At 34.3% G+C, this 25,460-nt stretch overlaps 1 protein-coding gene across 2 annotated transcripts in view; it reads right to left on the bottom strand.

Moving 5' to 3' along the window:
* Positions 1 to 594: 594 nt before the first annotated feature.
* LOC107456042 (uncharacterized) overlaps positions 595 to 25,460 on the bottom strand; it is a 110,412-nt gene continuing 85,546 nt past the window's right edge. Inside the window, exons 17-19 of one of the 2 annotated variants that reach the window (XR_015434554.1) lie at positions 21,449 to 21,491; positions 2,670 to 2,745; positions 595 to 870 (exon numbers count right to left, since the gene is read on the bottom strand). Coding sequence is in view for 1 of the 2 variants with exons in the window: in XM_087165542.1 (XP_087021668.1) it covers positions 694 to 870; positions 21,449 to 21,491 (220 nt within the window). In the remaining variant the exon portion in view is untranslated. The remainder of the gene's footprint in view (positions 871 to 2,669; positions 2,746 to 21,448; positions 21,492 to 25,460) is intronic. The other variant, XM_087165542.1, reaches the window with a different exon arrangement.

Raw genomic sequence — 25,460 nt, forward strand, 5'->3', positions numbered from 1 at the left:
GTCAAATAAATATTCGTTTTAGCTGTAACTAAAAAGAATATAGCATGGGCGCTTAGCTAAGGTGGTTCGCAAATTCTTTCAAGTTTTAGAAGGAGTTTGTAAGAAGAAAACTGGCTTATCGCATTGATGTATGCGGTGGGGTGTGATTTATACAAGTAGGGACTGTAAATAAAACGTTACCATTTACTTTATTTCGTGAAAGATTTGTTCGTTATTTTACTATAGCCTTCTGAAACACTATAAGAAATTACAATTTACTCTGTATAATTGGGTTAGTTTAATTAGATACCTGCAAGCGTTTGAACGCGTTGGTAAATTGTGGCATTTGTTTATGCCTCGATTCAACAGCCAATAAGGTTCGACACCCCCTCATGACATCGCTTGCAGTTATCCAATTAAATTAGTTCTGAGGGATAATAAACTAAGCCTAATGGCTGTGACGTTTACACGCCATACACAGCCACGGAGTTTTCTTCTCGAGCAGCAGTGCGTTCACATTCTTTAATTTTAAAATGATTGTTATGCATACTGTATTTTTTCTTCCTAATTTGGGTGAAGTGTTATTCGCTGGAGTATCAATAAAGACACAAGGAGTTGCGCAATAATTTTTATAATAAAAGTTGCATATTTGGTTACACAATTTTGCATTGTCTTAAAGATACACGAAAGGTTTTTTTTGTTATTGCGCGATTCTCAAAACTTAGACATTCTTCTCGGCACCCGAAGGAATATCTTCTTGCTCTTTTTCCTCTTCCTGACACAGAGGACGAGGAGGGAGACAATCCTACGTAGTAGGTCCATAATGGAGATGAGCGAGACTCCTATCCAGATACCCAGGTATCCACCGACGTTGCTGTAGAAATCGGACAGCTGAAAGGCAATTAGACACACAGTTGTAATAGAGGCTATCTTTTTTTCTTCAGATGTAGCAATTAAAAGAATAAGAAGAATATATTACAGATGGAATAAGAACTAATATACAAAGATCACCTAAATAATTTTAATCATTTAAAATATTAATTGGTTATTAATTAAAATATCAATTGTTATAATAGTATACTAGTGATTGTTCTGTAGGTAGACTATACTGGTTTTTCAAATATTTACAAGATAACATCAATGATGTTTGGAGGTTTTATTCAATCATTTCATATTCTTTAATTCTTTTTTGTTAGTTAATTCAAATGAATTAGAGAGGCCGACTCGACCGCCATTTCGGATCAAAAACTTTCACCAATCAGGAAGAACTACAAGATTTGGTAACTTATTGATACAAACGACGCCTAACCTCAACTAGGATAATTTGTAAAGAATTTTCGTACATCGATTTACTTGGTTTTTCCGAAATTTTTTCTTAATGCTTAAACAAATTCATTAAAATTCTTATTATTGTGATATAGAAAGAGTTTATACCCATTTCTGTTTCTTTAATAATTATAAAATAAAAAAAGCAAGCTATCGAATAGAGAAGAATCAGCAAATTTAAAATTGCATTAGATTTAAACTCATCTACAATTGATCCTGATTTTGGATAACTTATACATTTCAGTATTTTTGGAGGATTCGGAATAGTATCCGTCTTTAATTTTTATTGCCATTTTTCCTGTTTACTTTGAGTTGAGATTATATAAAATGAACCAGCAAGAAAATTTGAAATGCTGTTTTATATTTTCATATTTAAATTAAATCACCTTATAAAATTCAGAGTTGAAATTTCGTAAACATACTCCCTTTAACTTTTCTACAACAGAAACTAATTATTTCAGCAATTTATCACAAGAATTTTAAAGAAAAAAATAAACCCATTTACATATTCAAAAATGTAAGAACAATTTTTCAAAATTAAATTTGATTTTAATCAGCTTTTTTATTATGAGACAGCAATTTTTAAAGAGCGTTTCTAATGAACTTATTCTTTTATCGCCACTTTCTTCTAAAATTACGGCAATGTGTGAAAGTTGAATTGAGATTTTCAGAGTTAAAATTTACATTTAAAAACTAAAACTGATTTTTGTCTTGGTTTCTATTTGGTTTTTTATTTTTAAAAAAATTTATTTTGATCATTTATTTATGACTCGGAAATTAAGAGGTTTTCTATTCGCCTATGTATTAAGTCTTTTGTTTTTATGCGTGTTTTTATTATAGCGCGTCATTATTAAAAGCGTTTCTGATAGACTATATTTCTTTTAAGGTTTATGATTACTTTTTTAAATATTATTTTTTAGCATAGAAATTAGAGTTAATAGGTATTTTAAGAATTGTTTTGTTGTGAAAACAATTTTGTTAAAAAAAAATTCCACCACTTAGATGACAAAAGTCATTTTTCTGCAGCTTAGCCTTCTACTCTAATTTGAATCCTGTTTAGTTTCAAAGAAGAATGCCATCCATCGAACTTATCGATAGCTACAACTGCTCTTTCAGATGGTTGATTGAATTTTTTAAAAATTTGATTGATAAGCTCTTCTTAAAGGTATTACCAAGTAATGGTTCCCATTTATGATATTTCTGAAATTCTACTTGCTTTTTAATACAGATTGTTGACAAATACCCATGCTAATTGCAAAGATGAGATGAATAATTTATAGGTCGAATAGTTATAAACTTCTTTAATTTCACTAGAATTTAGTACGAGCACACAAAGCTCACATCTTAGAGAAAATTACACAAACCATCATTTTAGGTTCGTAAGAGATGCTGGTCAGTCGAAATTTCTTGAAAGATATTGTCAGTTGTATGTTACCGAACCTGGAGAAAAATGAAGAGGGAATTAATACTTAGAAACACAACCGGATATTCAATTTGGAAAATACCTGAGAATATATATATACATACATCGAAGAGTCATTACATTATGACCACCCTGCTAATAACATGTGGGACCATCTTTAGCCCTCAAAACTGCTAGCACCCGCATTGATTCCACAAGGTGCTGATAGGTATCTGGTACCAAGAGCTCACCAACTGGCCTTGAAATTCCCTCACATTACGAGGGGGTAGCATGGCAGCACAAATTTGGTTATCCAAGTAGGACCACAAATGCTCTATTGGATTAAGGTCAGGTGAATTTAAGGGGCCAAGACATGACTTGAAAGTCACTGGAATGTTCCTCGAACTAATCCAAACCATGACGATTCGACCCTTATGACATGGTGCATTATCCTGTTGGTAAACATCATCCCCAGCAGGAAAAACTGTTGCCATGAATGGGTGAACCTGGTCTGCAACTATGTTCAAGTAGCTTACAGACGTCAGGGATTGTTCTATGAGTATTATGGATCCTAATGTGCCCCATGAAAACATTGCCCACACCATACTACTGGAGGGTGGTCATAATGTAATGGCGCTTCGGTGTATATATTAACCAGGTAGTAAAACGATAATATTTAACCTCAGAAAGAAGCAATATAATACATCCGTGCTAGAAAACGATAGAGTACAGAATCCTTTTTTCTAGTATTGTAACTAATTAAATAGTATTGGATCGAACTTAAAAAAAATTATATATTTCCTTACTTTTAGTAAAGTGCTACTTTTTTGTGAAAGGGTACTCTTTTATTATTACAAAAAGTGGTGCTTTAACAATAATTTTATTTTAATCTTGAATAAATAAAACTACAGTTTTATTTTATGGAAATAAATAATTATATGAAGTTATATTTCAAGATGGTAAGAAATTTTCCTTTTTTAAAGTTAAAATTGTAACAAAATTTAAATGAAATATAACTTTTCAACAATATAGTGTGGTTTTTATTATACAACTTTATAATGTATGATAAGTGTGAAATTACAATTGAATAGAGAGTATAAAATATGTTTCATAAGCTAATTTTGATAAAACTGGCTCATTTCTAAAAAAAATTGGGAATACATTTACATTAAAAATTAAACACTTGAAAATGATTAATGATATACAATTTATCAGAAAACTCATTGTCTAGAGAAAAAGAAATTGTCAAAAGTTAGATTCTCAAGTTTAATTTCTGTGTTAAATTTGAAACTTTCATTCATAAAAAGTAGCTGGACACGAAATACAGGAGTTAAAGAGGGAGAAAAATGGATGGTAGCAGAATTAATTTAATTTTATTTAGTATTTCTGTATTGTTAACAAAGTAAATTATGCGTGGAATAACCGTATTAATTTGTTGTTCTATGTTTTACTACTTCAGAATAATAAAGAAAATAAAGTAAAATAAAGTATCACCAAATTTTTTGCTTTTATCCAAATCTTCCACTTGCTTATTACAAAAAACGACGCAAAATAATAACAGAAAATATAAAATCTAATGTTATATAATTCAGAGAAAACAGCTACCTCTTGTATAGACAAGAAAAAAAAATAAAAATTAACAGTGAAAATATAATCTCATGATTAACTCTTACTATTATATCCGCAAGAATACTTGGTTGGTTGGTTCTAATGCCACTTGCCACACGGACAAGCCTGCTTGGTGAAACCGAGCAAATTTAAGGCAGAGTGTGCGATTCTTGTTTTTCAGTGGTGCCATCTATGGCCAAGAATTCGACTTCGTCACACCATACATCACACCTGTTTATAAGGCGGACTCATTCATACATCCATTCATTCATCCATAGATCGTAATTTTGACCTGAATCAGAGAACGATCGATCTCCAATCCAGGCAAAAATAGTGATTTCTATTATTGCATTAATGTAGCCAATACAATAGTTTGAGGTGCATCAAAAAAGCAAATTTTTTTTTTAAATTTTCAAATATCAGCATGTTTTTTAATCTTTAATTAAATAGATGGAATACTACAAGCATCTAATTTTCGTTACTTCTCGCTAACTTATTTTTATACAATAATGAAATTTATTTTTATGAACGATAATATTAAATTTAATTTTTTGGACTTAAGTATTAAAATAAAATATCCGAATTGTCGACTAATACAAAACTTTTACAACAAAAAGGATGATTTTGAGTTTAATATAAACTAATTAAATGGAATTCTAATGTTTCTAATAAATATTTTAAAACTATTTTTAATCTAGTAAATAGCATTAAAAGAATATGAAGTATTATTTATTTATTCAAAAATTAAACGCATATTTGGAAATTCTTGGCCATAGATGGCGCCACTGGAAAACAAGAATAATCGCATCCCTCAGCCTTAACAGGCAAACAAATATTTGAATAAAAACAACGGATATCTGACAAATGTAATTAAATTCTTTTCGAAAACATTTAGTTAATTGTGTATTAAAATAATAAAAGAATATATTCGCATAAAAACCTTTTAGCTATGTCGATTGATATTTTTGCTGTGTGTGAAACCAATCCGTGGCAAATCCATTGACAGATCATTATGAGAAATCCCTGCAGGTGTTGGACTGAATAATCAGAAAGAATTTGTTTTAAGCGAAGTAATGCTTTCAAAAAAGTAAATTTTAAAATCTAATTAATTCTGAAAATTTTTTTATAAAAGTTTTTTAAGCGATGTAGCCAAAGTAACTGGAACTTTGAAAAAAAAACCAAGTTTTGAAAGAATAAAAAATGCTCTGTCCCTAATCTTCTTACCCACTGGCCTCAACTACCATCCATTTACAAATTTGTTTAAATATTACTTTCTGAAACAAATCAAGAAAATGAAAGCAATTACTTTAAGAAAATTTACAAGCGTCGTTTTATAAGAATGAAAAAATGTTTAAAACTTACGTCAGCCAATTATATTTATAGCGAGTAGATAGATTTGACATACTTATATTGGTCTGAAAAAAATGGAAAAAACATAACTTTTAGAACTAAAACTAATGCTAAAATTCAAACTTACTTAACAATAACATGCTTATCCGAGAATCTTTTTGCAGTAATGGTCTGCATTGCAGTTGCTAGTTTTTGCATTCTTTTATTTCCACAGACATACACAGACGAACGATAAACAAAAACAATAATAACAAGAAAAAGTAGTTTGGTTGCCTAACAACCAGCTGGAGTCGCAGTTATTATATTGCTGACGATTTAAAACAATTATTCAAACTGACTGTTTATTTGATGTCGGAACATCCTCCCCACCCTAGTCAACCTCAAGAGGGATGACCAATTGTATAGGTCAAGTTATAGCCTTTCCATCCACTCTTAAGACGCATGCTCGAATTTCCCCATCACGTCCCTTAGTTAGATTAGTAATTCGGGCTTTCTTCCACACGTGTCTGGGTCTGACATCTTCTTGTTGTAGCACAAGATCTCCTGCATGTATGTTGAAGGATTTATGAATATTACGAACTTGGTGATAAGAGCGAAGTTGCAGCAGATCTTCTTTGGAACATCTTTTCCAAAATACATCCAACACATCTTGTTGTTGTTTGTAGAGTTTCGCAAGTCTTGGATTGTTATTCAGATTTGTGGGTATCTATGTTAACTTTCTACCCGTTAGGAAATATGTCGGTGTTTAAAGCTTCTGTATTGTTTTCATCTCCCTCTTCATATACAATGGGTCTGCTGTTAAGGGCGGCTTCTATCCCTACTAGTACAGTTGATAGATTTTCTTTAACCAATAGTGCCCGAGCAAGAGATTTACGAAGATAATTTCTCGCTAATCCGATTAGGCGCTCCCACCAACCTTCCCACCAAGCCGCTCTGGGTACGATGAACTTCCAAATTATGCCATTATGACCGTTAAACTGTTGTACTTTAGTTATTGTAAGAGTGTTCCATAGAAGTATTAGCTTCTTATTTGCAGCGTGGAACGTGGCAGCATTGTCACTATAGATGGTATGTGGTAGTCATCTTCGACCCAGAAATTGCTGCAATGCTAACAGAAACTTGTTTGTCGAAAGACCTGACACAAGTTCGAGATGTATGGCTCTGGTCGTTGCACAGGTAAACAGTACAATGTAAGCTGTATCCGAAGAATTCAAAGTGCGAACATGTACAGTGCCGGCAAAATCAACTCCTGTGGTGAAAAATGGTGTAGCTGGATAAATTCTATCAGCTGGTAGAGGAGCTTCAATTTGAGTCCAGCGAATTGCTCGTGACATCTTGCATGGTAAGCATTTGTTAATCACATGTTTGATGGTTTGACGTCCTCGTAGAATCCAAAAATTTTAACGCAGTTCTGAAAGCACTATTCTGACAGCTAGGTGATGCATTTTGATATGTGTTTGACGTATCAGCAGACTTGTGAAATGATGAGATTCGTCCAGCAAAATTGGATGTTTTGGGGACTCTGATAAACTCGAAAACTGTAATCTACCATCAACACGTATAAACTTATTTTCAAATAGTGGGTTGAATTTTGTAATCTTTGAATTTTTTGGCAATGACTTGGATGTTGACAAAGCTTCGCATTGTAACGAAAATGACTCTTTCTGAACCATTTGTATCCAGTAATTTCTAGCATCATATATTTCTGCAGTGTCAAGTTATCCGACTTTCTTGCCTTGAGATCTACAGTTCGAGATAAAGTGTAGAATCCATGCAGTTACACGTAGCAGTCTGAAGTAGGAGCTGTAGTCCTTTGCGTTGATGATGGGTTGAAAAGTAGTAACATGAAATGTTTGAATTATTAATTTAATGTTCTTTATTTTTCTTTACCTCCAAATTATGAGAGTAATCTTTTTTAGAATCTGGCCAGCTTTCTGTGGGTTCAGTCAGTCAAGAGGGGCCGTTCCACCAGATGTTGAGGTCTTTCAGTGTAGATGGTTGTATGCCTCTTGAAAGTTTGTCCGCTGGATTGTCTTGTCCCGGGCAATGCCTCCACTGTGAGGGGTCAGTGTATGAAATGATTTCTGTTACCCTGTTGCACACAAATGTTTTCCATCTGTTAGGATTACCCCGAATACAACCAAGGGTGACTTCAGAGTCGCTCCATAATGTGGCAGTAGATGGCGACAATTCAGTTTCATTGCAAAAATATTTCAGCAATCTGGTACCAATCACAGCTGCTAATGACTCTAAGCGTGGAAGACTAATTCTCTTTATTGGTGCAAGTCTATTGCGGCTGCATACTAAATGGATACTTGATTGATTATTATGAGAGGCAACTACGTACAAAAACGCGCCATAAGCTCGCTCAGATGCATCGCAGAACATATGAATATTAAAGGAATCAAACGATGAAATTCCTATGTAACAAGGAATTTCTTTAGAGCAGATGGCATCGAGCTGGGTTGTAATTGTATGCCACATAGTAGCTAAGTTTGTCGGCAAGATTTCATCCCAATTGATTCCGAGACCCCAAGTATCTTGAAAGAGTATATTTCCAATTATCGTAAATGGTGTAAACAGCCTTAAGGGATCGCATAAACTTGCAACACAGCGGAGTAACCACCTCTTAGTAAGTGGCTTATCTAGAGAAGCACAGAGTGAAGTCTTGAAAGTGTTGCTCAAGGTATCAGTTTTCGTGTTCTATCCAATACCCGAAACTGTAGTTTCGGTCTTGAAATTTTCTTTGTTAGTTTCTAGGAAGTGTTGAAGCTTCATAGAGTTAGTAGTCCATTTTTCCATCGGTAGTTCTATGAGTGACATCAAATCGTTGATTTCTTTTTGTAATATCATTATTTGTAATTCAGTTTCTAGTCTAACCACAAAATCATCCATATATAGGCGTTTATCTCAGAAGGCTGCAGAAGTAGGGAAGTCATTTATATGATTAGCGACTAGCTCTCGTGTGATGGCACACAACAGAAAAGGGCTGCAGGGCAGTCCGAATGGTAAGCGAGTGGATCTGTATGTAGTAACTTCATCCGTAATTGTGGCTGTTTTGAAAGAGCCTTTCGTTTGTTTGTACCAGAGGAATCTCGCTGCATCTCTGCCCTTTGGATGCAAAACCAACAGTAGGAAAGCTTGTTTACCATCACAGATTAGGGCAAATTTATGCAGTAGACAACCAACAGTCTCAGGTAGTAGATTGGGACCAACTTCTAAAGAGTCGTTTAATGATGACATGTCTGGAGCATGTGATGAGGCGTCAAAGGCGATTCTCCACTTTATATCATCTTGCTGCTTCTTTTTCACTGCATGCTGTGACAGATAGGATGACGGTGTTTTCTGTTTCATCTGCAGATGGACAAACTTCAACATGTCCTTGTTCAATGTAATTCAACATGCATTTTTCGTACTGGGCAGATTCTACTGGGAGATTCGTACTGGGAAAGATTCATTTGATGTCAGTCTTTTTTCAGCGATTGAAATCTGTTCTCAGCAGTTGTTTTGTTTGTTGGTAATGTTGAGACCATAGCTTTCCAAGGTAATGATACGACCCTACGATTATCAACTACAGTGAACTCTCACTTATGCACCGGTGTAAGGGGCCAAGAGAAAAAGGCGCATAAGTGAAAGAAGCACATAAGTGAAAAACTTCAAAATTCTAAAACGCAATGTAAATTGCAGTGACAATATGAATAAATATGTTTCTAAAGATCAAATGTTAATATTTATACTGTTTTGGTATTTAGTACTATAATTATACAAAGAAAAAATGTAACATACCTTAAGACAATTTATTTCCTTACAAAATAATCTTAATACAAGTTTGTTTTTGCCGACGTATTTCAAAAACAGTTTCCTCCTGTTCATATAAGTGGGATAAGGGGGGGGGGGTTTCAGAAGCAAAATTAAATTGTAAATAGTCACGAATAGTGTCTAAAGCTTCCAATACTGTTGTGTGATTTGGAGGAACTTTATCATCCTCGTCAGTATCATCCACCACGTTCTCATCGTCCACAAGTTTTAGTTAGATATAAATGAACACTTCTTCACAAAAAATCTGAGTTTTATGGGAGGGGGTGAAACATCACATGATAAATTTCTAAGAAAAGTACTTGACGTTGTAATATGCTGCACAATAAGCTGTTCGATTACTAATGTCACTAAACAGATCACCTCCTTTTATTTACTTATAATGTCCATCTGACTACAAGTAAGTGATCGCGGTCTCTTTCATCTTTTCTATTCCAGGTGTCTTTTTTTTCTCTAGAAAACAGCATGGGAGTAAAACTAACCTTTGGACAAGAGGAATGTTCATTTTCTAAGAGATGAATGGGCCTTCATTGTTGTTGCTGTAACAGATAAGACACCCTATTCAAAATTCTAGAAAGAATGTCTTTCCAGAAACAGCAAAAATGAAAAGGTCACAGGGGAAGCAAATTCATTAGGATCTAACAAAATATATTTCTTTTCAACTGTAACAGGGATTGCTTATTTCCTTCATTTTTAATTTAAAAAATTTTTTTAAAAAAGAAAAAATATTTAAAGAATTAAAAAATTAAAATGTTAGCCTAAAATTTCGGCGCATAATTGAAAAATTGACTTTTAGAGCGACGCATAAACGAAGGATGTTTATCATTATTTTCCTATCTAATGTACTGGAACCTATAAAAATCGTCGTATAAATGAAAAAGGTGCATAAAAGAGGTGGTGCATAAGTGAGAGGTCACTGTAATTTAAATGAGTCACGAAAGTTCTTCAAAACAGTCGAATCATGTTTAGACATTTCTCTCTCCTAGGAAGTGATAATTCGAATTGTTTCCAAGTCCCAGAAGCAACGTACACTTTCATTGATAAGTTCTTGTTGAATTAATGTGTTGAGGTAATTTACAGTAGCTAACGTGGAAACTGTTGTGCATGATCGAGGTCCACTCAGAATCCACCCAAAATGTGACGGAACCAATGCAAGCGATTCTGACAGCACAACCGGTGCTTCAGGGTTCAATACTTGCCAGTAGAAATCAGCACCAATCAAAACTTGCATAGGCAGATTTTGTAAGTTATCGTAAGGGTCAGCCAGTTTCTTTTTTTCTGGAATGAGAGCCGTGAAACATCAGTTGGAACAGATGGATGTGACGCGCATTCATTGGAACTTTCAAATGCTTCAATATTAACTGAAGACTGATTCCAAATGCTTGATAGTTTAAACATTACTTTTCGTTTCATGTGGGGAACATTCGCTGTAGATTCAAATCCATGCACTTCCAATGATTTTGCAGAAATAACTTCTAATTTCAAACTATCAACAAGATCATTATGAATGAAACTAGACTGGCTACCTCCATCCAGAAGACAACGGGTCAGTCTTGTAGTACCAGTCAGGCCTGTTATAAAAACTCTTGCAGTTTGCAAATGCACAGCGTAGCGTGCAGCAATATCGATCTTATGAGTAGACGTTGTACCTGGGTGATCAACACTGTTCTTACAAATTGAAACATGATGCTTTTTCCAGCAATTCACACAACAAGCCTTTTCCTCACGAGCACAGCTCTGTTTTGTGTGTCCTCGTCCAGTGCACAAAAAAAATCTATTCGTAGCTTTTAATTTCTGTATTCGTGTGTCTATATCTGTCACAGAGTTGCACTATTGAGGCCAATGTCCGGCAGTTTCAGAACAGAAAGGGACAGAATGGTGAAGGTTTTTTTACTTTTAGTAATTGACTTGGAATTTACATTGAAGTTTTCTAATGCGGACTTTAAGGATTAATCAGAAGACATAAGACCTTTAATCTTGCTTGTTGTAAGGGTTCCTTCTACTTCTTCGGCTAGAAAATTTTAGTTATGTAATATCCAGGCTAAAACTATACATCTAAGAGAGTATATCAATAATTTGCCAACCGATCAGGCCTTCTCGGTGCCATACAAAATTGCTAATAACAACGTTAATATTAGGCAAACTTATAATCCAATTAATTTTCCAAACGGCATCACTGATTGCTATAATGAGACAATAGAGGAGATCGTGGAGCACCACTTCCCGAGCACTCAGGAGGACAGTGTGACATTTCGTCCCACTGGCGTAGATGACCCTGACTTCACTCTTGATGAACTGGGACTGGTTATTGGGAGACTCAAACCGGGGAAATCATCGGGCCCTGATGGGATACCAAATGAGATTTTTATGGAGCTATTTATTGTAAACAGCAATTGACTTTTATTGCTTTTTAAATTATGCTTAAATTTGAGATACTTCCCGATCCCCTGGAAAACAGCCAGAGTCGCCCTGATACGGAAGACTAACAAAGATTCTAGAGACCCAGACTCCTACAGACCAATCTCACTCCTCTCGGTCTGGGGCAAGATTCTCGACAAGATGCTAACCAAAAGACTAACATTTCATCTTGAGAATAATAATTACTTAAATAATAATCAGTTCGGCTTCAGATCTGGGAGGAGCACTGAGGACGCAATAAAAACAGTTATTGAGATCGTTACAGAAAACAAAACTCGGGATAAACATACAGTAGGGGTGGCTCTGGACATCAAAAATGCTTTCAATAAAGCGGATTGGGGGGTTCTTAAAGCTAATATCAACAACCTAGGCATCCCGGACAATATTTCGGGTTCTATCTTTAGTTTCCTGAATTCTAGGAAGGTTATTTTTAATGATGATGCTGGCGAGCTTGTCATGGAAAAGCAGATCAATATTGGTGTGCCACAGGGCTCTTCCCTGGGTCCGGTCTTGTGGCTCATTGTCATCGATACCATTTTTAACTTTTGTGACTGTATTGATTTTACCCACTTCCCTGGCTTTGATTGCTTAGATTTTAAGCTAATTGCTTTCGCGGATGATGTATTCGTGCTGATCGGTGGCTCGATCTTCTATCATTTTGATGCCCTGGTGACTCACATCCTTACCAATTTATCAGCCTGGGCCGAGCAAAATAAACTTGAATTTAGTCGCGAATAGACACAACTAATTACATTCCCGAAAAACAATAAAAGGGTTGCTAGACTTCCCTGTATCAAGCTGCACAGAAACGATAATAGTAATATTAAAAACACACGAACACTCATATACTTGGGAGTCCTGCTCGACCCGGGCTTGACGTGGATCCCCCATCTTAACGAGACTAGAGATAAGATCCAAAGATTCAATCAGGGGATAAGAAGAGTTGCTAGGGCAACATGGGGGCTCAGCCCATTTATACTTAAACGAATCTACCTCCAGGCAAGCGAGCATATTATTTTGTATGCAGCCAGTGTCTGGTACAGAAATAACACAAGGATGAACGAAAAACTTAAATCAATCCAAAGGATCCCTCTACTTACCATCACCAAGGCGTATTCGACAGTTAGCTCTGAAGCTGTACAGATACTGGCTGGCATTGTCCCAATTCACCTAAAGATCCTCGAGGACATTATTATCAAAAGGATGAGATGGGGTTGGAGGACGGTTGATTTGGTTCATGTTTTCCCAGAGTGCTCTACACAGAATATTAATTTTGATACTCCAGCCCCACTGCACCCATCTAAGTATCGCTCCTTGCCTTGGTATGATTTCCCAAAAGATCAGGGTTTAGAGATTTTCACCGACTGCTCTAGGATGGAGACTGGCAACGATAACACCTTCAGAACTGCTTTTGCATTCGTTGTCTATTTTAACGGAGTAAAAACACATCAGGTCTCCACTAGGGTCGAAGATAACACTAACATCTTTATTGCTGAACTGCTGGCCATCAAATCGGCGCTGCAATGGCTTCAAAACAACAACATTACGGAGGCAACTATTTACTCAGACTCTCTTTCATCGCTACAGGCCCTGGCTGACCCACAGCCCACATCAGACATTATTGAAACGACAAAACTGCTCTGGAGACAAAATATAAAATTAAACTGGGTTAAGTCGCATGTGGGCATCCAGGGCAACGAAGAAGCTGACGAAGCAGCCAAGATGGCCATTGGGTTAGACACGGTGGAACTCCAAGGGCTGAGGACCCCAAAACAGATTAAGAGTAAACTGAGGGATAGTATCCTTATTAGATGGGCAGAGGAGTGGAGGAACTGTCCAAAAGGGAGACAAACCTATGATCTCATTAAAACACCATCAACTAAAAGGTTACTTACAAACTTTTACCTAAATCAATTCATTATTGGCCACGGAGTGTTCGGAGTGTATCAAAAAAGGTTTTTCAACAAAAGTGGTATCTGTCAATATTGCACGGAAGAACAAACCATTCACCACCTACTTTTTGATTGTGCACGCTTCCGGACACTCCGAGGGGATATCTTTACTAATAAAACTGAGCATCAGATCTTCTCAAGTAATGACTGCAAAAATATCGTCAAGGAAATCATTAGGGTCACACTAGTTATGTAATATCACATTCTGAAATTTTTCGGCGTTTCGCATGAATAACCCATCGGCAGCAAATATCGCCAGGGAATGCACGGAAAATTTTAGGAGATAAAACTCTACCGTATGCGTCAATATCTTCCCCCGAAGCACGTAAAGCCTGTAGCCTTTTGTTGCATTCAATATAAACTTCATTCAGTGATGTTGGCGATGGATTGCGAATTGGCGTTAAATTCTCCAAAAAATCCAAATAAGATTGAATAATTCTATTTTTGTCACCATATTTGTCCATAAGTAGCTTCTTTGTGGTTTCATATGTATCTGCAATAATACTTATACCATCAACCAATCTTTTTGGTTAATCTTCTAAATATCCTCTGAGAAAAACATGTTTATTAATTGATGATAGATTTGGATTAACGTCTACAGACGTTTTAAATTATTCCCAAAAACATTGCCAATGTTCCCCGTCGCCACGAAATGGTTCTAATTTTATCGTCGGTAGTTTTACATTTTGTTGTGGTGACATAGAATTCACATTTTGAATTGGAATGTTAGTAACATTTGGTGAATCTACAGTCTCATTCTTGTTCTGATCTTCTTTCATTGTACGATTTGCATAAAAAATCGCACGCTAGGCGTTATTCGTATACTCTTGGCATTGCACTACATCAATTTCGTATTCTGCATCCGAAAGTAATATGCGTATATCATTATCCACTATTTCCATATCATTAAGTACTTCGGCAAGGCGACTCCCAGTGAATTCAATATCGGCATTCGAAGTAGAATTTAAAGTGTCCTTTAGTTGGCTAATGAAGCGAGTAATATTAGCTCGAATTGTTCTACGTTTGCGCTTCAATAGTGTAAAAGTGAACATTAATTATATTCTTATTACATATTTAGAATTCAAAAGTGTGAACGTGAACATTAATTATATTCTTATTACATATTTAGTATTCCATGTTTTGTCATCAGCAGTTTTTGTGTACGATATAGATTTTGAGATTTTTAGAAAAACGGTGTGGTTACGTAGCTAATGAGTTATCTGAAGATGTTTCGTCTACTACTTTGAAAATACCTGACTTGGGAAAGTTAATATTGATATAATATAATAATATTGATAATTTTTTTTATTCTCATGAGAATACTACAAGAAAGTCATGAAAAGAATATTACTACGAGCTTGAAACGTATTTTAATGGGTGGACTGCAGGACTTAAAATAAGTAGTTTTGAGAGTTTAAAAGACCTGATCATCACAGATCAAAAGAAAGCTCAGGTGCCTCCAGATATACGAGAACGTTACTTGGATCAGTGGACCCATATGATTTTACCTTATACATTATCTGAAAAGGTAGATGAATTTATTGAACTCAAAGATGTTTTCAAGAATCATATTCAGTATAATAATAAATCTAGTAACAATAAGTTTTTGAATGAAAAAAATAACGCCAAAGGGAAACAAACGGAGGCAATACGAAGTACAACTAATAATCAAACTGTTTGCTACTATTGTTATGATATCGGCCATTTTGCCCGTGATTGTGTAAAGCCAAAACGTCCAAAGTTTTGTACTGCCTGCAAAACAGAAGGACACGGTAAAAAGGAATGTCCAAAGAGTGCGTCTTTCCCATTAGTCAATGCAGTTTCGTTTTTACCCAGTTCCAGTAATAGTACAACGAAGAATATTATCATAGAAGAAGTAAATACTAGTGCTCTTATGGATACCGCTGGTGATATATCTATGTTAAAATATAGTTTTGCACAAACGTTTAATAAAAATATACATAAAAATATAGTTACACAAATTCGAGGTATTGGAGGTGTAAGGGAGTCACTAAGAATTATCATACTTAATGTGACTATAGACAGGGTAAAGCTGAAGGAAGTTCTGTTTTATGTAGTGACTGATGATACATTTGAAGGCCCTGGTGTTCTCATTGGAAATGACATCATTGACTCACCCGAGATAATAATGGTTAGAAATCAAGGCAGATCCAAGTTAGTTCACGTGGAAAAGCTGTATTTTTTTGCATGATTTCCAGATTAATGAAATGCCTGATATGGTTGAGTTGAAGACCCTCGTAAAGTTCGTGATTGAACTGCGTACAGTTCAATTGGTAACTGTCTTCAGTGCATGTAAATCTTAAAACGGATTTATTTCCTACAGTGGTCGAGATGATCTAAGCAAGAATGTTACATTTGCTATCCACGATGGAAAATCACAAGTGCCCGTCGTGAATTCTAGTAGTGTAAAATTACAATTAAAGAAAAATCGTGTTATCTTGCGAGGAAATTGGGTATCTGAAAATAGTTACAACTCAATGGTTAAACAAGATGCGGATTCAACCCCAGCCGTTTTATTAGCAAAAGAAATTGTGAGAAATCCTCTCGATAGGGAACGTGTTAAAATTGGACCGTCAATAAATAAAGAACAGCAGCAAATTTTATGCGATTTGTTAAATGAATTTAGGTAGTGTTTTGCTTTAAAACAAGATGAATTAGGATGCTATAATGCGTATCGTTGAGACACCGGGTAGTAAATCTGTTTCTCGTTGTTCACCCTATAGAGCTTCGAAGTACAAGAGACAAGTTTTAAGGGAAATCTTTCAAGAATTAAAAGATCAGGGTGTTATTCGTAACAGTTCTTCAGAATATAGTAGCCCTGTTTTGCTCGTATCAAAGAATACTGGTGATCATCGTATGGTAATTTATGACAGATATTTAAATTCACAAACTATTAAGGATAAATTTCCATTACCCTGCATCGATCATTTGCTTGAAAGACTGTCTGGTTTTAGTTTATTCTGCATCCTTGATGCTTGTCAAGGATTTAATCAGATAACAATGAATGAAGAATCCTCACAAAAGGCAACGTTTACATTTCCTGATGGACATCATGAGCCTACGCGTTTGCTTTTTGGCTTATCGAATGAACCACCTGCTTTTCAGCGAGCGATGTCATTAGCTTCGGTTATTTGCTTTAGAAAGGTGTATGATGTTTTATTGACGATATATTCTTCGGTTCGATCGGCTTTGTTGATATGATAGTGAAGCTTCGACAAGTGCTTGAAAAGTTTCTGAAAGCTGGGGTAACACTGAAGCTATCTAAATGTGAATTCGGAATGTCAGATATTGAGTATTTAGGACTTGTAATTGGTAAAAATGGAATACGACCAGGTCCAAGAAAACTTGCTGACTGCTAAATACTCCATTCCTAAGACCAAAGATGAATTGCGTCGTTTTCTTGGTTTAACAAGTATCTTTTGCCGATTTATAACACGATATGCTTCAATTGCTGAACCCCTCACAAGGATGCTAAAGAAAAATTCATTGTTTACATAGAATGATGATCAAAATGATGGTTTTGAATATTTACGTTACAAATTAGTATCGAGACCAGTGTTGAAACTATTTGATCCACGCGATGAAACTGAATAACCCACTGATGCAAGCTCTGTTGGATTAGGTAGAATGCTCTTGCAACGAAATAAGTCTAGTGCTTTTCAGTTAGTTTACTCCGTAAGTCGCCGTACAACTCCTGAAGACGAAAAATATCATTTAAGTCGTTTGGAAATGATAACTGCGGTGTGGTCAATGACTAAGACTTCGTCCTTTGTTGTTGGGTTTGCAATTTACATTACTCACCGATTGTTCAGCAAAAACATACTTGAATACGCAAAGAACATTAAACCCCAGATTGCGAGGTGGACTGAACTGTTGAACGAATTTAATTATAATGTTAAATATCGAGATGGAACTAAAATGGCTCATGTAAATGCCCTTAGTCGTCCACCAGTCGAGGAAAGAATTTGCACACGATTGCATGAAGTAGACATTACGAGTCCTGTAGAACTAGCAAGAGAGCCTTCGGTACTTTACATCTCTTCTGAAGAAGACAGGGTAGATCTCATACAAGCTCAAGATCAAGATTTGCAAGAAATTGTATTTTCCTTAAGAAAACCAAAGACAAATAGGTCACTAGAAGAAAAACAACTAGCCGATAATTTCGAATCGTACCATATCGCCTCCATTATGAATCTGGTGATAGAAACAAGACACAAAAGTTGTTTGTAATGCCAAAATCAATGAGAAAGTATCTTGCCGTTCGTTTCCACGACTTTTCTGGTCATTTTGGAGTTGAGAAAGTAATTCAAATGATATGTCAACAGTTTTGGTTTCAACGTATGGCAAGTTGCATCAAGAAGCATATACGACAGTGTGTCGTGCATTTACAAAAGTACCAAGTGGGAAAGCTCAAGGTAAACTTAATGCCATTCCGACTGGTAGTCGCCCAATTGAAGTTGTTCATATGGATTTCCCTGGACCATTTGTAACAAGTTCAGCTCGCAATAAGGAGCCTTTGGTTTTTGTCGACAATATGACTAAGTTTGTGCGCCTTCTTCCATGTCGTAGTTGCTCAACTGAAAGCATTTTTGAAGTACCTTGATGAATTTACTGATGATTTTGGTTCTCCTAGGCGAATCATTACAGACCGCTGCTTCATGTCCTCGGCGTTTGAAGGCTATTGCAAGCAATTAGGAATCAAGCATACATTAAACTCCAGTCAAAGGCCACAAGCTTATGGACAAGTTGAACGCATCAATCGTATACTTATTCCGATGATATCTTCCAATGGAATCTCACAAGGATTGGGATAAAATATTACCAGAAGTACAACGGTGTATTGACTGGTCTCCGAGTAAGTCGATTGGAAAACCTACTTTTGGACTCTTGTATGGATACACGCCAGTAAAGCCTGGATATTTTCTTCAAGATCTACTACCAATATCAAATGACTACGTAAATCCAACAAAACTGCAAAGAGATGCCCAGGAAAGTATTATCAGTGCACAAGAAAAGATGAAAAGGATTTATGACAAACATCGATGTGATGCATTTAAGTACAATATAGGTGACGTTGTGGTCGTTGCTCAAACTGCCTTATCTGACACTAAAACCCAAGTTAAGTACAAAGGTCCTTTAACAGTCATCAAAACATTACCATCCGACACTTATCAACTTACTGATTTTCGTGCAGTTGGACTAGGAAGAACAAGGCAACATAATTATATGACTACCGCCCACACTTCGCAAATGAAACAATTTCATCTGGTCAGCGACGAAGATTTGTCTGATGATGGGGACAATATTACTGGAAGTAAGACATTGCTTGTGAACCCATGAACGACAACAACAGTACAAATTAATGCAACGACGATCCAAATAAAAATTTAAGTCCAGATAAGAGTAGACCAAAGAGATATAAAAGTGTGCCGCTTCATTTGAAGGATTATAAGTTGTTTTGAAGGGACGAGGTCGTCCAAAAGTCAAGATGGTCGAGTGTAAAAGTGTGAACGTGAACATTAACTATATTCTTATTACATATTTAGTATTCCATGTTTTGGCAACAACAGTTCTTGCGTATGATATAGATTTTGAGTTTTTTATAATAACGGGGTGCGTAAATTTTAAATAAAAGTAAACAGTAAATGAACTGCGTTTTTTTTAAAGTTGTCTTTTACAATAGCGCCATCTTGTCAGCCGAATCATTTTGCGTTGAAGTTCTGATTAACACAGGGAATGGCTCTTAATCTTAAAAAAAAAAACATCAAAGAAAAGAAAAATTCCATCAGTGTAAGGAATATTGGGCAAGTGTATGACTCCGAACCTCAAATATCAGGTGCCGGGAAATGGCTCTTAACATTAAAAACCTTAAAAAATGTCATTGTAGGAGATACCCGGCCTGAAAATGGCTCACCTGAAAATGGCTCATAACATTAAAAAAAGTATAGGGTACACATTTCACTCTTAATTTTAAGAAAACATCAGTGATAGGAATACCGAGCAAGCGTAAAAATTACTTATTTCGGGAGACAGTTTGAAATGAACTGATTTGAAACTTCAAATATAAGCAGTTTCATTTTGAAACTTCGAATTTTTTTTAATCAATCGGAGCTTTCCTTTGCCCTTTTAGGAAGCTGGATGCCGGTAGAATTTGTTTATATGGAACCTTTTATTGATGTTGATTGGTCATAACAATATAATGAACTGTAAACCTGTAAATGGTCTTTAACATTAAAAAGTCCATTGCCAGGTTTAGATTTGGCCGGTATTCATTACTTTCATATTTATATTATAGTAGCACTCATTCGTGTAGAAAATAGCTGGCATGTGTAAACCGCACAATGGCTCTTAACCTTTAAAATGTCAGAGTAGGAAATTCCGGGCAAGTGTAAATCGATAAATGTCTCTTAGCCATAATAAATATCAATGTAAGAAGTTCCATCTTTAGTGTAAATCGGAATGTCAAATGCAAGCTTGTAAAATGAAAACATTTTGGCAAATGAATGTATAATCTTCATCTAAGGGAAAAAAAATCACGAAGAAAAGCATTTAAAATTCGAATAAATTTCAAACATATTATAATTTTGCAAAAAAAAAAAAAAAAAAAAAAAAAAAAAAAACGGAGAAAAGTTCGCATTAAGTTATTAATTAAAAAAGAGTAATACAACAAATCCAATTTTAACTCATAAGCCTCATTTTGGAAGGAAGTAAATCAGCCAAAATAGTTTTAATATTGATTCAAGTTTAACAGCTGATGATTCTCGAAGTAATTGAAATTTTAATTTTTTTATTCCATCAAATTCCTTGCACATTTTCCAACAGAATTTCGCAAGATAAATATTTTAAGTCATAGATTTTGCACAGCAAAGCAAAATGCAAAACGCAAAAAAAAGAAAAAAAAAAAAAACGGAGAAAAGTTCGCATTAAGTCATTAATTGAAAAAGAGTAATACAACAAATCCAATTTTAACTCATAAGCTTCATTTCAGAAGGAAGTAGATCAGCCAAAATAGTTTTAATTTTGATTCAAGTTTAACAGCTGATAATTCTCGAAGTAATTGAAATTTTAATTTTTTTATTCCATCAAATTCCTTGCACATTTTTCAACACAATTTCGCAAGATAAATATTTTAAGTCATAGATTTTGCACAGCAAAACAAAATGCAAAAAAAAAAAGAAAAAAAAAGAGAAAGTATTCGAAAAAATAAAACATTTGCTTACAAAAACAATACATTTGCTTTTGAGCTAATTGCAATTTCAAAAAGAACTCTGTGTTTAAGTTCAAAATCCAAGATGACCCTCTTAGCATCTGTGCTTGCATCCCTGCGGCATGTATGGTGGTCAGTATGGTGTTTTTTCTTACAAGTTTTACAGTAAACAATTTTCGCTAAAACTTTCGAATGTTACATTTTTTTATTCCATTGTACTTCCTGCATAATTTTCAATACTCCCTTTTAATTTCGATTTTCTTATCCTTATAATTTTTACGCATCAGAAAAAAATGTAAAGTTTATATGAAGGCACAAAACAGTTGTGTCGAACCTTACGATTTCTTAATAATAAGAGAGATAATTTACCTTTACAGCTTCTATTTCAAGGTCTTGCTGGTAATATTGATATCTGAAATGAAATATACACCATCGAGTGAAAAAGCTTAAATATTTTTATATATATATATATATATATATATATATATATATATATATATATATATATATATATATATATATATATATATATCAGGATCACATGGCAGGATCCAGTTTTTCCACATTAATTTTCATATTAGTCTGGTTAGCATAGACGTAAAATTGATATCTTTATATAGTATAGGAAGAGAGTAGAATGATAACAACATAGCCAATCACAGTAGAATTAGCCAGAAAACCACGTAGTAGGATCCATTTTTTTCTCATTCATTTCCACATTGTTTTGGTTGTCATCAGTTAATAAAGGTCGTAAAGGTATTGCTTCTCTATAAATATCTTTGTATCCCTAATTTAAAGTTTTTTTTTCTTTCTGAACTGCTATTATTACGTTTTTAATTCAAGAGTTAAAAACAAAGAAAATTGTATTTTTTTCATTATTATAATGTAATTCTGTGCTACTTTTTAAGATGAAGTTATTTAGAAAGGTGGTCTAACCTTATTTACCGTTTTACAATTATAATTTTTGCGCAGATAACATTAATGTACCGTTATAAATTACATTTAAAGAGATCTGTGAAATGATTTAGATCTTAATGATTAGCTTCATGCACAATAAGATGCAAACAAAAATAGTATTTAATATATTTGCCTGTTTGGTGAGCGAAAATATTAAATTACTGTTGTGAACTCTTCACATTTACTTGACACCAATAGATATAATCAATTATATATAATTCTCTTACGTGGCTCCCAAATTTTTGGCTGTATTTCTTTTCCGCCGGTGGCAGCGCTTGCTTTGTTTTGAAAACACCAAAGCATTCTGCCTTTTAATGATGTGTTTTTTTGATCTAATATATATAATTCTCTTACGTGGCTCCCAAATTTTGGCTGAAGTGCTTTGTACAACTAAATAAGATTCTTTTCACAACAGTTAAATATTTACTTCATTTTCTTCATTCATAGAGAAAACAGTCGGCAAAGAATTCTGTTAGGTTAAGAAACATTTCGCTAAAAAAATAACGAATTCTAAAGGAAATAAAAATAAACAACTTAAAAATAAAAATGCTGTTGCCAGCCATAGAATTTTTTAAAAGTTAACTAAGCAACATAAATCAAAATGACATAGAAGCGCAACTAGATCAAAATTATGATACCTGAGCGCTTGACGTAACATATCCTTCAATGCTAAAAGTGTTGAATCGCCAAATGACCAAATGAACAATTGTGTTCTTAAAGAAATTCTATAAAAAGTTTTAAATAAACAACTTACTTCTACAACTGCTTCTTGAAGAACTTGGCTCATTGATTAAAAATATTGATTTAATTTTACAGTACTAACTTTACTTCTACTTCCATTATTGCTATGACCCTCTTTCATTACATTTTACAACTTCATGCTATATTTGAGGACTTTAAGTTGATTTGTGGTTGAATACTGACATTTAGAAATGGGTACATAAAAAAAATATATAGAGGTTAAGAGTTGCCTCAGAAAAATTTGAATTGTTGACATTGAACTTAACAATGGAAACAATCGTTTTTATGAAAAATTGAATTGTACTGTTGACATCAAAACAAAAAATAATGTGTTTCAACTTAACAATACTACCTTAATTTATACTTTAGAATTGCCTCGGAGAAATTTGAATTGTTAGCAATGACTTAAACAAAAAGTTTTATTTTAACTGACAAATACTATAATTATAATTTTAACTTTTTCTATGACTATACTCATTTTCTTACTCTTTTCTTTGTTTTTCATACATTTTATATTTTTGTGATAAAATAAAAAACTTATAGTTGTTCTGCTTCTGAACGCTGATGAAAACACAAAATGATGGGCTTCATCAACAATCAAAAATATATACATTTATTTTACAAATTCCATATTATTAAGGTGGCACCCCTCAGAGAATTAAAAATAGAAAATTATCTTCATCAAAGCCGATGCTTTACATCCGGCGTTCAGTGGCAGACTACTATTTCATATTGTTTTACAACACATGGCTTTAGCCCTCTGGTGGGAAAGACTTTAATACATAACTTACAACAGTTACTTTTCTCAACAACTGAAATTTAGAATAGTGTGATTAAGAAAAATGTCTGAACTGTTTTCAATTTCAAATGAATATTGAAATGTACAGGTTTAGAATTTTCTACAGTGAAAAGTTTTCGGAAATTCAGTATTCAAAAAAGTATACAAAAACTAGACGTTAAGGACGTATCCAATGAGCGAGCAAAGCGAGCATTGGATTGCGAAGCAATTAGAAATGAACTGGGAAAGCAGTTCCGGGGGTTGGTGAGCGCCAGCGAGCAGGGGGGCGGAGCCTCCTAGTTATTTATAATACTAATTGTAGATAATAATATTTGGACGTGGGAAGAGGAGGCACAAACTTAAGCAAACAGAATTCGTTTTAGTACATATATGGGTTAAGCGAATAATTTTAACTTTAGTAAAAAAACTATTTCTGCCAAGAAACGACAATTATTGCAAAGCATTCATCGGAGTTGGTAGGCGGCAACGAACAAGGGGCTTAGCCACCTACTATATATATAAAAACATATATTAAAAAAATTATATCTCTCTATTCTAAAAAAAAGTTTTTGCAGTTAATTTTGTCCCCTGAAAAACTTTTTAACTACGTGATGAAAATCTAAGATTAAGGAATCAATTCATTCAGAATCTTTCAGGGAAGACATTTAGGGCATTCAAATCTTTTACATAATTTTAAATTTTTATTTATTTTAGTTTTAAAGCACGATTTTGCAGTTAATAATGAAGAATAACCGCCGTTCACAACAGCCAATCACATGTCTGAAAACAGCAAGCTTAAAAAAGCGATTTACAAGTCTGAATTTTCTTTTTCAGAGATGCAACCAATCACAAAATAGTTAGAATTTCATTCTTCAGTTTTACAACATCTCAACTTATTTCGTATTGATATATTGATTAATCTGATTATTTGTTTTCTAAAACGTTAATTCGTAAGTTTAATCTGGTTTTAAATCTTAATTCGATTTGTTTATTTACAAGTAATGCCTAAAAAGAAAAGACCTAACATTACTAAAAAGTCGCAACTCAATGCGAAAGCTAATCGAAAGCGGGAAAAACGTAAACTTCATAGTATAGAAGAAAATAATGCTCTTTTGCTTATACAACCTAATGATGATTCAACTAACAAAAAAAAAGTTAAACTAACAAAGGTTGAGCTAAAAGAGAATGTGTGTAATTGCTACACAGTCGCAACAACATCGACTTTCATTTGCCCACATCAAACCAGACCTGTAAATACAGAAAATGTGGTTGGAATGCACACTGTACCAATTCGCTTTCGCAATGTTGACAATGATATGGACCAAAATCCTAATCCACCTATTTTAAAATCAAAACAACATGAGTTTGCTCGTGATTTATCGAAATTGTTACCTATCAAAGTGGCAAAACATAGTCTTGGCAAAATGTTTTCAAAATGCAGTTATTGTGGAGCTTTGAGATTTGCTTCTGCAAAAGGGCGCTCTGTTAATTCTTGCTGCCATAATGATAACATACATATACCTCCGCTGCATGAATATCCTTTATTTTTGAAAAACTTACTTCTTTCTGATGAGCAAGAAGCAAAACTATTTAGGCAAAATATCCGTGTATACAATTCATCATTTGCGTTTGCCACTTTTAGTGCTAAATTTCTTCAAGATGAAAGCAGAGGTCCACCGTTGATAAAAATTCAAGGACAAGTATATCACCATGCGACAACATCCCTAAATTCAGCAACCAATGCTCCAAGGAATGGACAAATATATATTTATGACAGTGTTGAGGAGGCTATTAAACTACGCATGAATTTAGACAATCTTCAGTTGACAAGGCATATTGAAAAATTATTAAGGGAAGTCAATCCATATGCACAGAAATATCGGATGCTCAGAGATTTAACTATTC

Source organism: Parasteatoda tepidariorum, chromosome 6 (genome assembly GCF_982258835.1).
Source record: "Parasteatoda tepidariorum strain Cologne lab strain chromosome 6, Ptep-v5.0, whole genome shotgun sequence".
Lineage (NCBI taxonomy): Eukaryota > Metazoa > Arthropoda > Arachnida > Araneae > Theridiidae > Parasteatoda > Parasteatoda tepidariorum.